Source organism: Lissotriton helveticus, chromosome 10, assembly GCF_964261635.1.
Source record: "Lissotriton helveticus chromosome 10, aLisHel1.1, whole genome shotgun sequence".
Lineage (NCBI taxonomy): Eukaryota > Metazoa > Chordata > Amphibia > Caudata > Salamandridae > Lissotriton > Lissotriton helveticus.
Window position 1 is genome coordinate 245,685,074 of NC_136071.1, and position 17,971 is coordinate 245,703,044.

Genomic DNA, 17,971 nt, shown 5'->3' on the forward strand with positions numbered 1-17,971 from the left:
TGCACTTTAGCACTGATTAGCAGTGGTAAAGTGTGCAGAATCCGAAGGCTAGCAAAAACAAGATCAGTCAAAATAAGGGGAGGAATGTAAAAATGTTTGGGAGAAGACCGCCCTGAAGTTGACTTGTCTAACAATTACCTTGCCCTGTGGCTATCTTCACATGTTGAACCTGCAATTTTTGCACTTTGACATTTACGGATTTTCCCTAATGCAGTTTGAAATAAGTATTCTGAAATGATCCCATGGGATCACCACAGAAAACAAATGTTTGATATGCAACACTGATACGCATCTAAAAAAGTGTTTGACAGTTTGTAATCACCGATTCCATGCTCAACACTTCCTAAAATACAAACATGAAATACAATTTGAAAAATATGTAAACTCACATTTAGAAAAGCAGTAATATAATTCAAGGTGTCACGCTAAGACAGAGGTCATCGTTTTTGGTCATGATGCACAACTATGGTCTTAAAAACGATGGATACAACCCATTGGAGCCTGTGTGCATGGACTACCCGGTATTTCTCACCAGACATACACCGGTCACCTTGGAGGTTTTCTAGACAATGCACGGTTAGGAAGCAGACACGAGTGGGTGTCATCTTTATCATGTAAAGTCATGGACGTTACATATATGTAACTGAGTGTGCTAGCAGCTCCAGTCCCACAGTGCATTTCCCCATATGGTGGAAGCTGAGTGTCCAGTGAGGGATCCCGTAATTTATATCCTCCTTGCCTAGCATCTTTTTGTTTTACTACAGCATCCTACCTACGCTATTGTTGGCACTCGGATCCTACATCTCAGCACTTCTTCGCTTTTTTCAGCCTCTTTGTATCTTTCTCTACGTTCCTTTTGGAGGTTAGTTCCTGAACCTGTTCCTGACTTGTTTGAACTCTGCTCCAACTTACATCATCTTCTGAAACTGATGTTTTCTTCTAGGTCGTGGTGACGGTAATCTTAGATTGTTCTGTTTTCTAGCTTGGTATCAAGTGTGAGTATTGTAGGTTTCATACTGGCTGCAGATTAACTCGATAGCCTCAAATCAGCACATTGCTAATGCATGTTTCTCTACATTTAGACTTCTTCAGAAGAACTCGCTTATCTCCTAACTTCTTTTAGTAGTTTTCTACCACCTACATTTTTAACCTTCATTGCCTTTTGTCTAGAATCCAGTAGTTCTGGAATGGTGGTACACCTTAAATCCAGATTTGAAAGTCTGACATAGCTTCTCTGACTCAGGAACTGTGTCTTTGTTGTAGCTGACAGTTGTATCTAACAGGTAGATTTTTGCCTGCTTTCCCTATGTCTTTTTATGCTCGGCATATTTAGTATAGTGTTTGAAACCCTAGAAACCCACAACTGGATCCAGAAGAGACCATATCCAACTTGTCAACTGGATTTCTCTTGGGGGGAATATTACATTTCCCTGTATTGTCTACTGAATAATACATCATTCGGGGGACTCATGTTACAGGGCTGGTGAGGCAGATCAGAACCCTCTGCCCAGTAGAGAGTGAGGACAGGATACAAACTATAGCCCTTTAGAAGAATTACATGTATTGCCAATGTCTATGACCACATATTATGTTCATTGTCTTTAAAGTTTGAGTTGACTGTTTTTTATGGACTCTCCATCTCTGAGATGGATATGAGGATGTCGCTGCCAGTGAAAGCATGTGAAGCACAGAAAAATATGAAACTTCTGGTTCGCAAAGGTGGAAGAGCTGCTGACAAGATGTGTCGGGTTGTAATTTGCAGCTCAATAAAAAGGGTATATTGGTGATGACCTATGCATGGTAATGGTCCATTCTCACTGCAATATTGACTGAGCTGTGAGCATATGCAGAAACAGGTAAGATAGTGTGAGAAACGGATTGCGATGATATACTTTATGTCTGAAATTAATGAAAGAGATTGCCTGGCCAAATGGACTCATCTTTTGCTGAACTGATTTGGTCACTCGAGGACTTTTGGTGTGCTGGGATGAAGAGCCTCTAGTCATTTTCTGCAGAAAAATGAGAGACTGTAGTTTGGCAATTTCAATGCACCTTTAGTTAATCAGATCCATCTCATGGGCACTGGTGATTGGATCCCACACTTATATTGTGAACAGATTCAGACATCCCAATGAGAAGGTGAAGGTAATACTTTTCTGCCATGTCTTAAGATCTTTGCATTATGTGTGCAAGAGTGAGTCACATTTGTAGCTGTGCTGTAAAGAATTGCTCCTTTGAAAGTACAAGTCCCTAAAGTAACAGGGCACAGCTCTTATCCAGGAGACCAGGACCTGCGTTGTGCTGTGGGGTAATCCATCAGCTTCAGTGTGCGTCAGGATGCTGACATCACATTTCTTATCTCAAGAGCCTGATGCAATACATCATCATACTCACTAAAATGTTCATCTTAAAGCCCATGTCCCACCCCTCTATTGAATATGTGCGAAGGTGGAAGATGTTCCCCTGTATTCTCTAACAGAGTACCCGCGATAAGAATGAGCATGTTCAGTTTTAAAACCCTTTTAAAACCCTGTCTCTTTCTTTTATAATTTGCATATTCACACTATAGTTGTATTGCTAAGATCACATCAACGTCGTATACAATGATTTTTACCAATACATATTCCATATTTTTAGGCTATCACCTACCATGCCAATGTTTGAGCATATATCAGATCTAAAACATTTCTTGCAATGTCAAATTCTGGCATTCCAAGTTTTTTGCAACATTTGGTGCCAATAATCCTGAAAAATAAAGACACAAAAATATAAAGTTTGGAAGATACAATAATAGCAGATAAAGAAAATTATAGTAAAAAAATAAACAAATAGACACCTTACAACCTTGCAAACATTACACCTTCTTTAGGCTAACTCATATTTTTGGTTACTATCTTTCAATAAAACATTGTTCTCTGCCTTCGAAGTCATAACGCTAAAAAGAAAAAACAGATACTTTAAAAGGAACAGCACTCTAATCACATTTTACTGTTTGTCAAAAAGCGAACACAAACACCTATATCTCTTAGTTTGTACGTGAACCGAATCTAGTACTTTATGCATGTCACTGCCAGCTACACAACCAGGAACATGGAAAATGAGGCAGGTTAAAGGTGATTTTTCTCCATTTAGGAGCAATTGCTGGTGGAACCCCGGCTGGAGATAGATGATAGATAGATAGATAGATAGATAGATAGATAGATAGATAGATAGATAGATAGATAGATAGATAGATAGATAGATAGATAGATAGATAGATAGATTGTTTTATTCTTCGATTGGAATATTATTTCTTCTGTGTCTCTGAAACTGGCATATGAATGTGCCAGGTAACATCTTTTGAAGAGTTACATGCAAGACGTGTTATCATCTAGTGTTCAGAGGTTCAGAATTCCAATCTGAGTAGCCTGTTTATTCGTTTAGGGTTAGAGCCGGAGGCCTCCAGTGTCTATAAACAGTAGTAAAGTTGTTCAGAATTATTTTTAGAAAACACTAGAGCAGACCGAAGTCAGGCTATTGGTTTGAGGTGTCACCGTATGCATAGGCAGAAAACTGGACTTGATCTTAAGCTGGGACTTGTGCTAAAGAAGGGTCTTGGGGGTACTGGTATTCTGTGGTGCTTAGACTTTGGGTGAATTAAACTTCAAAAGCTGCTGGAACTGCATTAAAAGAATGCCAAATTTGTTTAATTTATTTTTGCTATTTCTTCTGGTGAGGCCCTTTTGGGGTCATATCTTAAAAATAATTAGTCTAGTTTGTGGTCACGTTATTCAAGTTATTGTCAAAATGATTATTTTGACGTCATCTTTCACACTGTAAACTTGCATACTGATAGCTAGTACATCTAGATTATGAACACCTTGATGCTTGGTAGAAGGTTAGTTCTGCACTACTGGAACCATAGGTATAGATTAGACATGTTTTAGGTGTCAAAGTAAGGGATCATTTCTTATCCAAATTCACGGGGAGCTAGGGATAATCAGCTGCACTTCTGAGGGTAGGAAGTCTATAGACACCAACCGAAGACTACTTCGTAATTACCAATTGTAGAGAATCCTCCTTATGAATTTTGAAGTAATATCACAAAATTGTGGAGCATACACCACAGTATGAGGTCAGGGTGTTACTGGCAGTGGTTATGGCTCTGGTATTCCAAAACAAAAGAGCGGCAGGAGGGCAACAGCAAGCTGGAGGTCCTCAATGTAAGTAGAATTAGGAAGAGATGTGGTATATTTGATAAACCTCGGGTCGATTTGCCTGTGGGAGTAAAAGACACACATTATATTTCACCAGGTGTGGCAGTAACCCACCGGGAAGCGAAGGGACCAGAGTGGTCCAGGTGAATAATGCCACAGGGAGGTGTGGTATCCTTGTCGAGTTAAGTACTGGTTTGGTTGAATGCCAGAAAATCATGACCAGAATATTCAGTAACAAGATTTCATGAAGGTAAGATATGGTAAGAATAGATTTACTATTCTTAACTTCACATAGATATTCAATGACAATATGAAATCAAATCAGGTGTTTGTTAAGTCTCAAGACGCTGGGGGTGGGGGTGGGTTCGCAGGTTCCAGTCCATCAAGGAGGGGGTCTGTCGAAGAGCCAGGTTTTGAAGTTTCTTGCGAAGATGGGGAGCGTTGTTATCTGTCTGAGATAGAGCTGAAGGTCGTTCCAGGCTCTGGCCGCGCAGAAGAAGGTGCAGCCTCCGATCTTGTCTTTCTGGTGTGGGGGACCACGGCGTAGGAGAGCTGGGCTGATCGTAGGGTCCTTTGGGATGCGTGGAATTTGAGTCGGCTGTTCAGGTATGCTGGTCCAGTGTCATGGAGAGCCTTGTGAGCATGGGTTAGCATCTTGAAGGTGACTCTAGCTTCGATGGGGAGCCAGTGGATTGTGCGCAGGTGCTGGGAGATGTGGCATTGTCTTGGCAGGTTGAGGACCAGTCTTGCGGTGGTGTTTTGGATGTTCTGTAGCTTGCGATGAGGTTTTTGTTTATTTCGGCATAGAGTGCGTTGCCGTAGTAGAGCCTGCTGGTGCCCAGGGCGTGAGTGACGGTCTTTCTGTGTACAAGGGGGATCCATTTGAAGGTCTTAAGTAGGATGCGGAGGGTATGGAAGCAGGAGGATGAGACGGAGTTGATCTGGCGGTCCATTTTGAGCTCTGAGTCCAGGATGATTCCCAGGTTGTGTGCGTGGTCCGTGGGGGTGGGGGTGGGCGGGCTTCCGAGGGTGGGAGGCTACCAGATGTCGTTCCAGGCGTCTGGGTTTGGGCGCATGATGAGTACTTCTGTTTTGTTGGTGTTTAGTTGAAGGCAGCTGTTTTCCATCCATTTGGCGGCGGCTTCCAAGTCTTCTCGAAAGTTGTGTTTAGCGGTGTTGGGTTCATTGGGCAGGGAGAGAATGAGTTGGGTGTCATCTGCGTATTACACAATGTTGAGTCTGTAGGTTCTGACGATGGGGGCGAGTGGAGCCATGTAGACGTTGAAGAGCGTAGGGCAGAGGGAGGACCCCTGGGGGATTCCACAGGTGGTATGTGTAGGGTCCGAGAGGAAAGGGGGGAGTCTTACCCGCTGCGTTCTGCCGGAGAGGAAGGAGCGGATCCAGTCGAGGGCCTTGTCTTGGATCCCTGCGTCGTGGAGTCTGCGTATTAGGGTGCGGTGAAAGACTGTGTCGAACGCTGCTGAGAGGTTGAGGAGGATATATGTGCATCTTCAAAGAACAATAGTGGTCCAGGTGAACAGTGGTAGAGACAGGTGCAGTATGTTTGCTGAGGGAGGCACTGGTGTGTCTGTATGTCAGAATAACGACTAAAATAAATTTAAACCATAAAAATATCATGACCAGAATACCCACTGTTAAAATATTGTGAAGGCAAGTGTACATATGTAAATATACATTTACTATTCTTAATCCCATTTCTAGGTACCTTGAAGATATATATATTGTCAAGGATCGCATATGTAGAGTTAATTATAGTAGGCAGTTGAGCGCTGTAAAGTGTCACTGACCAACATAAAGTCAATAAATGGTAGGAGTAGTACCTGAGTTGTAAATGGTTAATGTAGTGTGGTATAGAGTTCCTTAAAAAGGTGAGTCTTCAACTACTTCCTAAATTGGAGCAGCGTTGGGGCGGTCCTTATGGACACAGGCACATTGTTCAAGACCGCAGGTAAATAGATGTAAAATCCCTGCTGCTTTTTACACTTCTTAGTCTACTGTCTGATGGCATCCTAACTGTAGGTGTGCCAAGAACAACAGAGATGGTATGCTTGTCCACAAGATAATAGGAGTGCTGGTCATAGCTTCTACATAAATGATGCAGTCAGTTTTGAGATGGTGAGGGCTGACCATGGAAGTGAATGGAGTTCCATTAGGATGAGCATATTTTCTCAGGTCTTGGATGTAGCATGTCCTTAACGGTGTGAGTGTGGATTATCAGAGGCCATAGAACTTGATGTTACCACCATCCAGATGCGAGAGTAAGCTCTGTAGTTGCTTTATGAAAGAAACTGTTTCAATTTCTTTGGAAGAGAAAGTTGGTACCAAGTCATCTTTGCGTTTTTGCCAATAAGTTCCTTGAGGTTAAGGTTGGTATCCAGGGTGAATCAAGTGACTTGGATTTAAATGAAAGTTGGGGTTCGAAGTTGTTCAGGTAAATGTCATTGAGTCAGTTTGGTACAGTTTTCATTTTGTTCTTCACCTGTAACAGGAATTCTGTCTTGGCTGGATTGAGCTTCAGCTAGGTTCTGTATCATCAGCATATTAGCAAATCTTGATGATGTTACGTGTACCTATAGCAACAGGTGACTACATGAAGAGACTGAAAATGACAGGAAACAGTATGCAACCTTATGGGACACCACAGGTGACTGGAATCTTATAGGGCTTGGAGGTGCCTACCTGAACAAACAGGTGTCAGTTGGAAAGGCAGCTACAGTGAAGGACATTGCTGATGAATCCTATTCTAAGGTGAGCATGCGGTGGGGATATTTGATTGAGTTGAAGGCAGCTGAGAGGTTCGACAACATAGTTACCTGTATATGCTTAATTCACCTGCACATCTTTACTTCACACTGTTTGGATAGTCGATATTCTTGTCTTACAGTGTTTGCAGTTCTATATCTAAAAAACAATACTCTGGTGGAAAACCACTGACTTGTACCTAGAATGGCTGACTTTTCAAAATGAAGCTGCTAGGCCTGTAATGAGGTTAACATAAGCACATTGAAGAAACTATTCAAGAAAATAAATTAAAGCTTGATACTGGACCCAGGAACAGTGTTGGTGATAATTTGTTTGGAAGGAAGCTGCATAAAGGTGTAAACAAAGTGTTAAATATAACAGTTTGCAGAGAGGGCATGCCACCTTTTACCCTTTGTTTGTCTCTTACCCCCTTTTACTTTCTTTTGATCAGTACCAGGGAGAATTATTAGCACTTTAATTATTACATTGTTTATATTAAAATCATAATCAGTATCTATAAGGAGACTGAATAGGCTACAAGGACTGTGATTGGATACTCAACGTTATACATCGCCTCTTGTTGTTAGTACAATGTTTTGAAGTGTAAATATATGACACCCATACCTGTCCTAATGCAACACAGCTGAACTTATATTGTATATTTACCTTCGCATAAATTCTCCGAAGAACGAGCCCAGTAAGGAAAATATGAAATCAAACATGATCAGCCGATATATATCCTCGCCAACCAGGGTCTCCCAACACTAAGAAACACATAACAATACTTTAGGCATCACATTAGAGAAAATCAAACATCAGAATTACCAGATATATAGAGAAGTTTGGTTTCTCTTTGTTGTGCTGTAAATTGGATGTAAAATCTATATACAGTGAATGTGAATAGAATAATACTATGTTACAGGCAAAGTGATAATACAATCATTATCAATCAATATATTAGTCTATTGAAATATTGCTTGGCCTGCAGACAGAGGTTACTTTCTTCTGTCTGTTTAAAAAAAAAATCTACATATCAATCCAATCCTTTTTTTTTTATTACTCACATGGAATTTGATTGGTTGAACAGTGCTGATTATTTGTAGTTTTCCACATTTTAATGGCTCCACAAACAAGACCTATTAGAAATGGGGGTTTCTAGTTGGCATGTTGTCCAAGTAGGGACCCTTCCTTCTAGTTAGGACAAAGGAGTTGCACTTCTAAAATAACTGCTGTTCACCCCCTTGGTAACTTGGCACAAGAAGTCAGGCTTATTTCAGAGACAATGTGTAAAGCATCTGCACATAACACACAGTAATACAGTGAAAACACAAGAACAGGACGCCACACCAGTTTTAGAAAAATAGTAAATATTTAACTGTGTAAAACAAGACCAAAACTATAAATATTCAGCATACAGTAATAAAGATATGCATTTTGCAAGGGTACACTTAAAATACAGTTCCTTGCAGTCAATAGCTCCTTCAGGGGTGTCATGAACAAACAAATTCAACAGTTCAGGCTGACCATAAGATTGTGGGCGAGGTACGGTGTCAGAAAGACCCGCAAACAGTTCCTTGAAAAAGCATGGCGTCATGGACTTTACGATGAGCTCCGTAGAGGCGGCATTGGCAGGCGTCGTAATTGGAGGTTGGTGTAGGAATCATCGGTCCCTGGAAGTTACACGTGTTGCAGAACTACCTCCGTGAGGTTGAAGTCAGGAGTGATGGCAGGTATCTGTGCTGTGAAGTAGAGCAGTGTGGCGTGCAGTGCCCTCAGGTTGCGGTTCAGGCAGCGGCTCAGTGACCACATCCAGTGGCGTTGGTGAGACGAGGGCAGAGGTTTGAAGCAGGTGGTGCTCTTTGCAATGCTGACAGGTCATGGTGCAAGCAGCAGCGGCATCGTTGCTGAAGTGTTGTTGTCGGTAGACCCAAGGCGGCAGTGCAAAGCGGGGCAAGGCAGTGTGTGGTGCCCACAAGTCACGGTGCAGACAGCGTGATCGGTTAATGATCTGGAGTCGATGGCGTTGGCCTTGGTGGACCAAGGCTGCGGTATGGGATCGGGCAGTGCTTGTATACCTTATGAGCGGGGCCTTCAGGCCACGGTGCAAGCAGAGATGTTGTCGTCAGCTTGGAGCGTCGTCGTTGGTCAGATTTGGGCAGCGATGTAAATGGAGGCGGTGCGGCGAACGGTGCTCACAGGTCACGGTGCAAGCAGTGACTCAGTGACTGTGTAGAACTATGTCGGTAAGACCAGGGTTGCAGTGGGAAGTGCGGCGGGGCTCGTTGAGATGCCAACAGGTCACGGAGCCAGAAGCGGCGTCATTGATGGCATTGGGTTGCGTTTCTCTCTGTGGAAGCTGAAACAAACAGTTCCAGGTGCAGGTACCCAGAGGATGGTGAAGTTTTTAGTGTGCCTGAGACTTCCAGCAGGAAGCAAGCTCAACTTCAAGCCCTTGGAGAAACTCAGGAAATAAGTTGCAGAAAGTTAAGTCCAGTCCTTTCACTGCCCAAGACAGAAGCAGCCACTGCAGGCCAACACAGCAAAGGACATATCAAAGTAGTAGTTCCTCCTGACAGCTTCTCCAGTTCTTCTTCTTGACAAGTTCCTTAGTCCAAAATAATTCTAAAGTTCAGGGATTTTAGGTCTGATACCTAAACCCCTTTTTCCTTTTGAAGTGTTTGTTCATGAAAGCGATCCTTGCTCAGTAAAACCAGTTCTGTGGTACAGCCACGCTACAGGGGGTGGAGACAGCATTGTGCAGGTCTTCCACAACCTATTCTGGTAGTAGTGACAACTCCTCCCACCACTCCAGCCCTGGGTGGGCCATCAGCATATGCAGGGCACACCTCAATGCCCTTTGTGTGAGTGTCTGGGGCGAATGCACAAACAGACCCTGTCAGTCTAAAACCAGACAGTGAATCCACAAGCAGGCATTGACAGACAGGATGGTTAAGCAAGAAAATGCGGACCTTCTAGAAGTGGCATTTTCAAAAACACACAATTTAAAAAACACTTTTGCTAAAAGATTTTTATTAATTTGTAGCTCAGGGAGCCTAAACTCCATTTCTCTATTGTTTCCCAATTGAAGGTTACACTTGAAAAATGTTACAAGGTGACACCAATTATCACCTATGGGAAAGACAGCCTTCCACTAGTGAAAAAATAAAATGCATAGTATTTCACTTTCAGGACATGTAAAAAACACCAGCACATGTCCTACTTTTCACATTCACTGCACCCTGCCCATGGGGCTACCTTGGTCCTTCCTTACGGACAACTTATACACAATAAAACGGAAAGGTTAGGCTTGCCAGTTAAAATCTGCATGTGCAGGCACAGCAGTGGCAGGTCTGAGACACCTTTGAAAGGCTACTTGGGTGGGTGGCACAATCAATGCTGCAGGCCCAAAAGTAGCATTTTATTTACAGGCCCTGGGCACCTTTACTAGGGACCTACCAGTAATTCAAGTATACTAATCCTGGATAACAAATAATAAAACAATTTACCGTAGGATCACTTGCTCCTTGGCACTGAATAGCAGTGAAAAAGTGTGCAGAGACACTTAACCAGCAAAAATGAAGTCCAGCATACCATCAAAAACAGGAGGTCAGAAAGTAAAAAGACTGGGGAGACACGCCAGAAGATGCGTTTTTAGAAAAATATATGGAAAAGTATAATTTTTCCACACCTGTTACCATGTTTCGAAAGTGGTAAGAGCCAGGGAAAAAATATATAACTTAATACTTACCTACATCTAAGACACTAAGCCAGAACACTGGCAAAGTGGCCTTACAGCAACACAGCTGCATTATACTTTTGTAAAGGCATTCATTATCGAATCGATAATGACTTGCCATCACCATGTATCATGGCAATTAAGCAACATTTATCAAAGTTCTGTAAAAGTCCCACTGTCACGGAAATCACTATGACTAAATGTCTTATAACTTAAAAAATGACTTACCCAATTTACCTGCAGTACCCAAAATGGATAATCTGTGCACCATTATGTATAATCCAGCCAAATTTCATGTAAATTTGTTCAGCCGTTTTCACGCTATGTTGAATAAAATAGTCTATGAAATATGCGTTGTTGGAAAAACACATTTTGCCACCCCCCCCCCCTTTTTTATCTTTGCAACCCCTTAAAGATTGACCACAAAAATTTACATCACAAAATGTAGAAAATTCGATAGGTTTGAAAAGTTTTGTGGTGATTTCTCAAATGGGTGGAAAGATATAAGGGAGCAAAAGTCTGATGAATTCCTACCTGGGAATTCTAACTAGAACTACAGAGTGGCAATCAGACTTAAGCAAATTAGTTCTTTTTATCTAGTGTATTTATTTATTGATTTACATAATCATGTGACCATAAATGTGTCTTTTAGTTGTTCATGTAGTAATTCTGAATCTTTACATATGCAGTGAAGCTTATTTTTCAGGGCTTCCTTGCTACTTTTAGTAGTATTGCGCTGCATATGAAGCTCAAAGTGAATTCAAGTTAATCGTTGTTGTTATAAAAATAGAGTTTTTGTTTTCCTAGTTATCAATTATCATATCTTCCTTATAGAAGATTGTGTAGTTCACTACATGGTCATTTTCCATTTTGTTGCATAGGAGTGAATAATAAATATTGTTTTTACTTGGCTTGCTGAGCACAATTTTATTTTGTGAGCCAGAGAGCATGCAAAGAAAATGTATGTAGATTAAGATGTATTCTCTCTGTTGTGTATATGCATAATGGTTTCCATTTTCATAAAATCATAAATGGATCTTTCAGTTGTTCAAGTAGTAAATCTGAAAATGTACATATGCAGCCTAGTTTATTTTTTAGATTTCCTTGCTACTTTTAGTAGTATTGTGCTTCAGATATCACTAAAACTTAGGCCCTTATAACTTGATAAGATCACTCGCAACAGCAAACAGGAGCAATAACAGCGAAACATTCCATCACCCGCCAATGTAGAAGGAAGCCTTCCAAGTGAGTTCCAAAATCCGCTAGGTTTGTTTGATTTCACCTTTTCTCTTCCTGCTGGGAATAGACTAGATCATAAAGACATCCAAAGCAAGGAGAGAAAATGGAATCCAGTTGACTCCTTGGGTGCAGATAAATGACCTGGACTTTGCAGGCAACCTGGCCCTACTTCAATATGTTCTGTTTGAATCTGTTTTATTAAGTTTTGAACAAGAGTAAGTAGTTGACATGGCAGGACAAGCTACATTTCCATTCATGCTCAGTTACAGCATGTAAAACGTTGGTCAGCCTTATTATGCTACCAAGTGCGTAATACACAGTATTGCAATATGTAACAGATAACCAGGCACTTGGTAATATGAAAATACCAAACAATACATGCGCCTCAGTGTAATGTAGTCTCGGCCAAATGTTCATAATGAGCCACCTGTAGGATCCACAGCCTGCGGTGCTGGCAGATGTACAAATTATTTACGTAATCGACAAAAACAAGGGGGTGGGCAGCTAACTTAAACAAGCATTTACAATGCAACGGTTTCGCCTTTGTAAAAGTTAGAGCTATTGGCATTGTAAATGACAACATTTTTATTTATGTGTTGGTTTTGAAAATAGATAAATAAATGTCACTGTCATTTACAATGCCAATAGCTTAATCTCTCGCAAATGCAACACACAAACACAGACCCACACTGAGTCCCACACACATACATACCTACAGAGCCACACGCAGAGCCACACACACACAGCCACACACACATACACAGAGCCACATACACAGACACACACACAGCTACAGACACACACACACACACACACACTTCATCCACCCACTAAGTCCATATAAATTACCATAGATAAAAATTGTTGCAACTGTATAAGATGATAGTGAACGTATTTGGATCCAATTTGGCATGAACACAGAAACACTTGAACTCAATGCCCATCCAGGACTACATACTTTGAGAAGAATCTCATAGTAATATATGAAGCAGGGATGCAACCTCATATTCACTTAAAGTGCTTCGGCAGTAAGACAAAGAATCTAGTCTCAGGTTTTAAAAAAAAATACTTTGCTCTGTACTTGTAGAGCTCAGCTAAAGGATGCACAGATGCCAGATAGAATATGTTATTATATCAAGCTTGCTATGATGCATCTGCCCCCTGTTCTGTGTTCTTGGCTGCCATGGGTGCAAGACTGGACAATACAGTTGGTTTGACCCCAAATTACTGCAAACTTGTAAAAACAGCCTTGAAGTAAAGCCACACAAAAAGCTACTGACCAAAGTGAAAAGAGATCCACCAAGCCAAAATAAATGTTCTTTCTATGCTGGTTTCCAAAGGAAAAGTATTTAAGTGTTTGTCAATTTCATGGGGTTCCTGTTAAGACTAGCTAAGCACAATACTGTCTTTATTACTTGCTATCAGCATTAATTAGGTTGAGCCTGGGCGGCACAGGCGCTGCTCTGTGAGGCGTGCTGTATTAGAGTATGTACATGAAGCTCCACCAACTCTCCGCCCATATTTTTCATTGGCTTGTGACACTGTCTTTTATAAAGGCTGGCTTCTGCATCGTTAATAGGCTTGTTAGTCCCTCTCTAGTACCGCCTTGCCTTTATTTGTAACCTCCAATGAGGACTGGCCCTTTTACTTCTGTTGTTACACGGTATGTATTATTTAGTGTGTAAGCACTATTATCTTTAATGAGTTTCTCTTACTGCAGACACAAAATGCTTTCCTGCAACATTCAGCACACCATGCACGCTTTCACTATCCTAGTAACGCAGGACAATGGTGGCAGCTTCTTGGAAGTGAAATAGGTCTGGCATTTACAAGAGTTTGAGCTATTGGCATTGTAAATGACAATGCCTTTTATTTATGTATCATCAAAACAGATAAATAAAAGGTGTTGTCATTTACAAAGCCAACAGCTTAAACTCTCGCAAATGCGAGACCTATTGCATTTCAAATGCCTGTTTATACTTTTATTTCATTTACTAATTAGTTCGAGCCTCAGAATTACAATTTAAAACGGAAAAAAAACAATCTTCCTAATAATTCCTATATTGTCCCAAGCGAAATTTGTGCATACTCTGTGCTGGCCTACTTGAAACTGCACAGTGCTGCAGCGCACTACCTGCAAGAAAGAGTCTGGGACTGCGCAGAGTGCACCCCTCCTGCTAAATGAGATGGGGGGGGAAGTGAAAGGGCAGAGAAAGGGACAAAGAATAAAGAGAAAGGGAGACCGAGGGATGGGGCCAGATTAGAGAGGAAAATCACAATTAAAGGAGCAGGACAAATGGAGAAGGAGAAAGGGAGAGGGAGAACGTGAAAGAGGTAGAGGGATAGAAAAAGGGAGGGAGGGCGAGGGATAGAACAAGCCAGTGAGCAAGCAGTACGTTGTTCCCGTTTCTTTAACGACAGCAACTTTACTTGCTACAAGCATTGCTAATCTACTTAACTGGTCACACAAGCCCTCGAAAACTGGCCTGGCCAGGGTGGCAATCAACAAGATACCAGATCGCGGAGACTACTGCATAAGAAGCAGTTCAGTTCACTTATTGCTAAATGTTAGGTAAACATGGCTGCGATACAACATATTTTCACAATCGGCGCGTTACACAGTCATTCATTCACCCACTGAAAACTGTTACGCATAGATGAACATCTGCTCCAAACGAGCAAAGGACTATTGATCATATCCAATAGAGGAAAACCCCGTGTACTTCTCCAGTGACGGCTAAAAGTAAAAACTCTCCAATGATCTCCTAAGATCAAACGCAATTAACCTGAATACTAAATCTAACCGGATAGATTGCATACTCTCTACTAATCTCACACACACATAAGATACAACTGTTGTTTTTTTACAGCTCCCAACAAAGGAGTCCAAATATCACGGAAACTGTATTAGCACTACACACTCGAAAACATAACTTAAATTGGTGGAAAAAGTAAATATGTCAATGGAGTGCGATAAACCTCACACCCCAAAAAAAAAACACTAAGCAAAACTTTCTATAGATGTTTACAAAGGCTGCAAAATACACTTTGCACACCATTAGTTTATACTTGCCGTCCATCCTTATCTAGTTGGCCTTTCTCTTGCCTTTTGCTCCCTGGTTCTATCCCCTCCATTCCAGCGTTCCGCCACTTCATTCGCACCAACACGTTACCCTTTCCCAACATTGCCCATCTGCTCCCTCTACTTAATTCCACGAAAGGGTGTGACACTAACTGTCCCAAAACAAGCATTTCTTGATGTGACTATGCACAGATTTGCTACATAAGGCGTGAATTACACCAATTGGCAAACTGAATACTTTGCCCTCTCAGCCTCCGTTTCCTATCCTTACAACTGTCACTCCACACACTCTATGTATGCCCTTACGACTAGTGATCTCATACGTATTCATTGTCATACGTGCTACTCACCAGGGACTTGCACATAGAGCGACCCGAAAGCACATAGATAGATGCCGGCAAGTGCGACTAAAAACATTCGCCGGGGAAGCCGGGTGTCCGCCATGGTAGGGAGTAGGTGCAGGGGGCTCAGAAACACAAACTCCTCGCCTTCAGGACAGCCAACGCGCCACGCTGGGATTCGGCAGCAGGAAAGACGTGGTGGGTTACAGCAGTTCTATGGAACGCGCGCACGCTCTAGGGGCGTGGCCATCGCCCCTTTGAAGAGAGAAGGAGGACTCAAGCAAAAACACAGTGGAACGGAACTCCTTCAGTAATAAATGTTGCCAGTTAGAACGTGGGGCCAGCAATGCATTGTACGATGTTGTGTTAAAGTTCAAAACGTCATATAGCGAACCACGTAATACAAGCTGTACTCTTCTTAGCTTTTAACCCATTAGTTTGCTTCAATTTGCCACACACAAGATGGCGGAGATTCTACGGGCGCTATAGTTGAGGTCTTCACACGCGCCACACCACAGACAGTCAGTATCTCTTGTCCCGCACTGTTGACGTTTGATCATTCGAGCGAGCGGGAAAAACAACAAGAAACAGGGGGGCAGAGGCTCCGGTAGACGCTGCTCGGAAAGCACAGCGTCCTGTAGGGATTCGGGGGCGTGCTCTCCCCTTCCCATTGGCTGGAAGGTAAAATTCCAGCCAATGGGAAGAGGAGAGGGCGTGACTTAAAAAAAGACACGGAAACGCCCCCGAATCGCGTCAAGGCGGGCCCTGAACTGAGTGACGCTCCTCTCCTCCAATGGCTGGCCAGGATTTACGAGGCCAGCCAATGGAGAAGAGGGGCGTGTTCAGCCCCCATACTACAGACAAAAGATTTCGGCTCCGCCCACTGCTTACGCAGTGCGACGGTAGCCGAAACCTAAAAACTAGCCCAAACTAACAGGTAAATGCATCAATATTGCATTTTGCGATTCCTTAATTGCGAAAAATAAGGAATCGCAATTAAGGAATTGCAAAATGCAATGCATCAAGAAATTGCTAAAAAAATTGCGATTTCTTAATATTCCTTAATTGCGACTCGCAATTTGAGAGTCGCAATTAAGGAATACCTCCCCATTCATTCCTTAGGGCCTAGAGGCCCATAGGAATGAATGGGAAGACATTCTCAATTTGCGATTAGCAATTAGCGAATCGCAAATTGAGAATGCGATTTCAAGGGTGCAGGGGTGTCCCAAGGACACCCTGTTGCACCCCTGAAATCAATCTGTGCACATATGTTGTGCAATCACATGCCCTTAGGGCATGTGTGTGCACAACATGAAACTTTGAAAAATGCACAAAAGTGCATTTTTCAAAGTTTTCGCAAATTACCATGAGGGTCAACCTCATGGTAATTTGCTCCCCCTAATTGCGAAATCGCAATTTTTTAAAGTTTCAAGCATTGCATTTAAGGAATCGCAAAATGTGAATCCTTAAATGCAATCGCAATTTGAGAATTCGCAAATATTTTCGATTTCTCAAATTGCGAGGGCCTTCACCCTTCATGCATTCCAAAAGCAGATTTTGCGATCGCAAACGGACGATTTTTGCGATTCGCACCGTTTGCGATCGCAAAATCCTTTGATACATGTGCCTGTAAATCTCCAAGGCCCCTATGCTCATCCAATCACCTGCAATTGTCAATGATACACATGCTTCTACTAACCAAACCAGTGAGTCTTCATTTTGTTGTAGGATAAACATGGAAGTACCCATGATTGCTCCGTGTGTCTGATGCGAAATGATACGTCATGTCTCCACAACATTTTCACCCTCCCCTGCGGGGGGCCTCAGAGTAACTGGATCAGGGTGCATCTCATTTTGAAAGTCATGCAGTATGGTGTCCCAATTGGCAGCTATAGGGTATTTATGCCGCCCAAATTATCCTCTCTGTGCAATGCAACACTCTCAGCCTGGGCCCACACCAAGAGCGACAGCCTCCAGGCCACCAGGGACTGGGGCTCAAAGAACTTCCAGAACCTTGTCATTATGCGTTTAGCTGTCAGCAAGCAAAAATCAAGGAAGGGGAGGTGACCATCTGCTTTTTACTACGAAAGAGACCCAAGATACCTAATTCTTACTTTTTCAGCGCTGGGTGCCCTGTGCAGGTGGACACCTGAGTTGTGACGCATCACCAGTAAGCAGTAAGGTGTGGGAAAGCCCACAACATATGAAGGATGTCGGCATCAGGCAGGCGACAATTAGGACAATCAGCATTGGAGCATTGAAAGTTGTGGTTTATCTTTGCAGGAATGAGGTAAGCCCTTTAGATAATGTAATATTAGATGAGGCGGAAACAAGCATGGCAAGGGACTCGGATCAGGCTTTCTAATAGGATTGGCCACTCCCTGGCTGTGCAGTGACAGGACAGACCCCCCCCCCTCCACCCCCCCCAGTGGTGCCACAGAGGCAGAAGTGGTGTTGCTGTGTGGTAACATAGCAAGTCTGTAAACAAGTGTGTGAGATGTGTGCCTGGCCCTGTAACATGTAAGTATTGCACAGTAAGGTGCACTGAATGTTCCTGCATCATGTCGCCCCGTTTGCCACCAAACACAGTGAGTAGTCAGTTGTGTAGAAGAAA

At 42.5% G+C, this 17,971-nt stretch overlaps 1 protein-coding gene across 2 annotated transcripts in view; it reads right to left on the reverse strand.

The window, feature by feature from the left end:
- Window positions 1-17,971, reverse strand: part of TMC5 (transmembrane channel like 5) — a 571,516-nt gene that overhangs the window by 122,806 nt on the left and 430,739 nt on the right. For both annotated transcript variants that reach the window (XM_078665241.1, XM_078665242.1), the window contains exons 14-15: window positions 7,626-7,723; window positions 2,650-2,745 (exon numbers count right to left, since the gene is read on the reverse strand). In XM_078665241.1, the coding sequence (XP_078521367.1) occupies window positions 2,650-2,745; window positions 7,626-7,723 (194 nt within the window). The remainder of the gene's footprint in view (window positions 1-2,649; window positions 2,746-7,625; window positions 7,724-17,971) is intronic.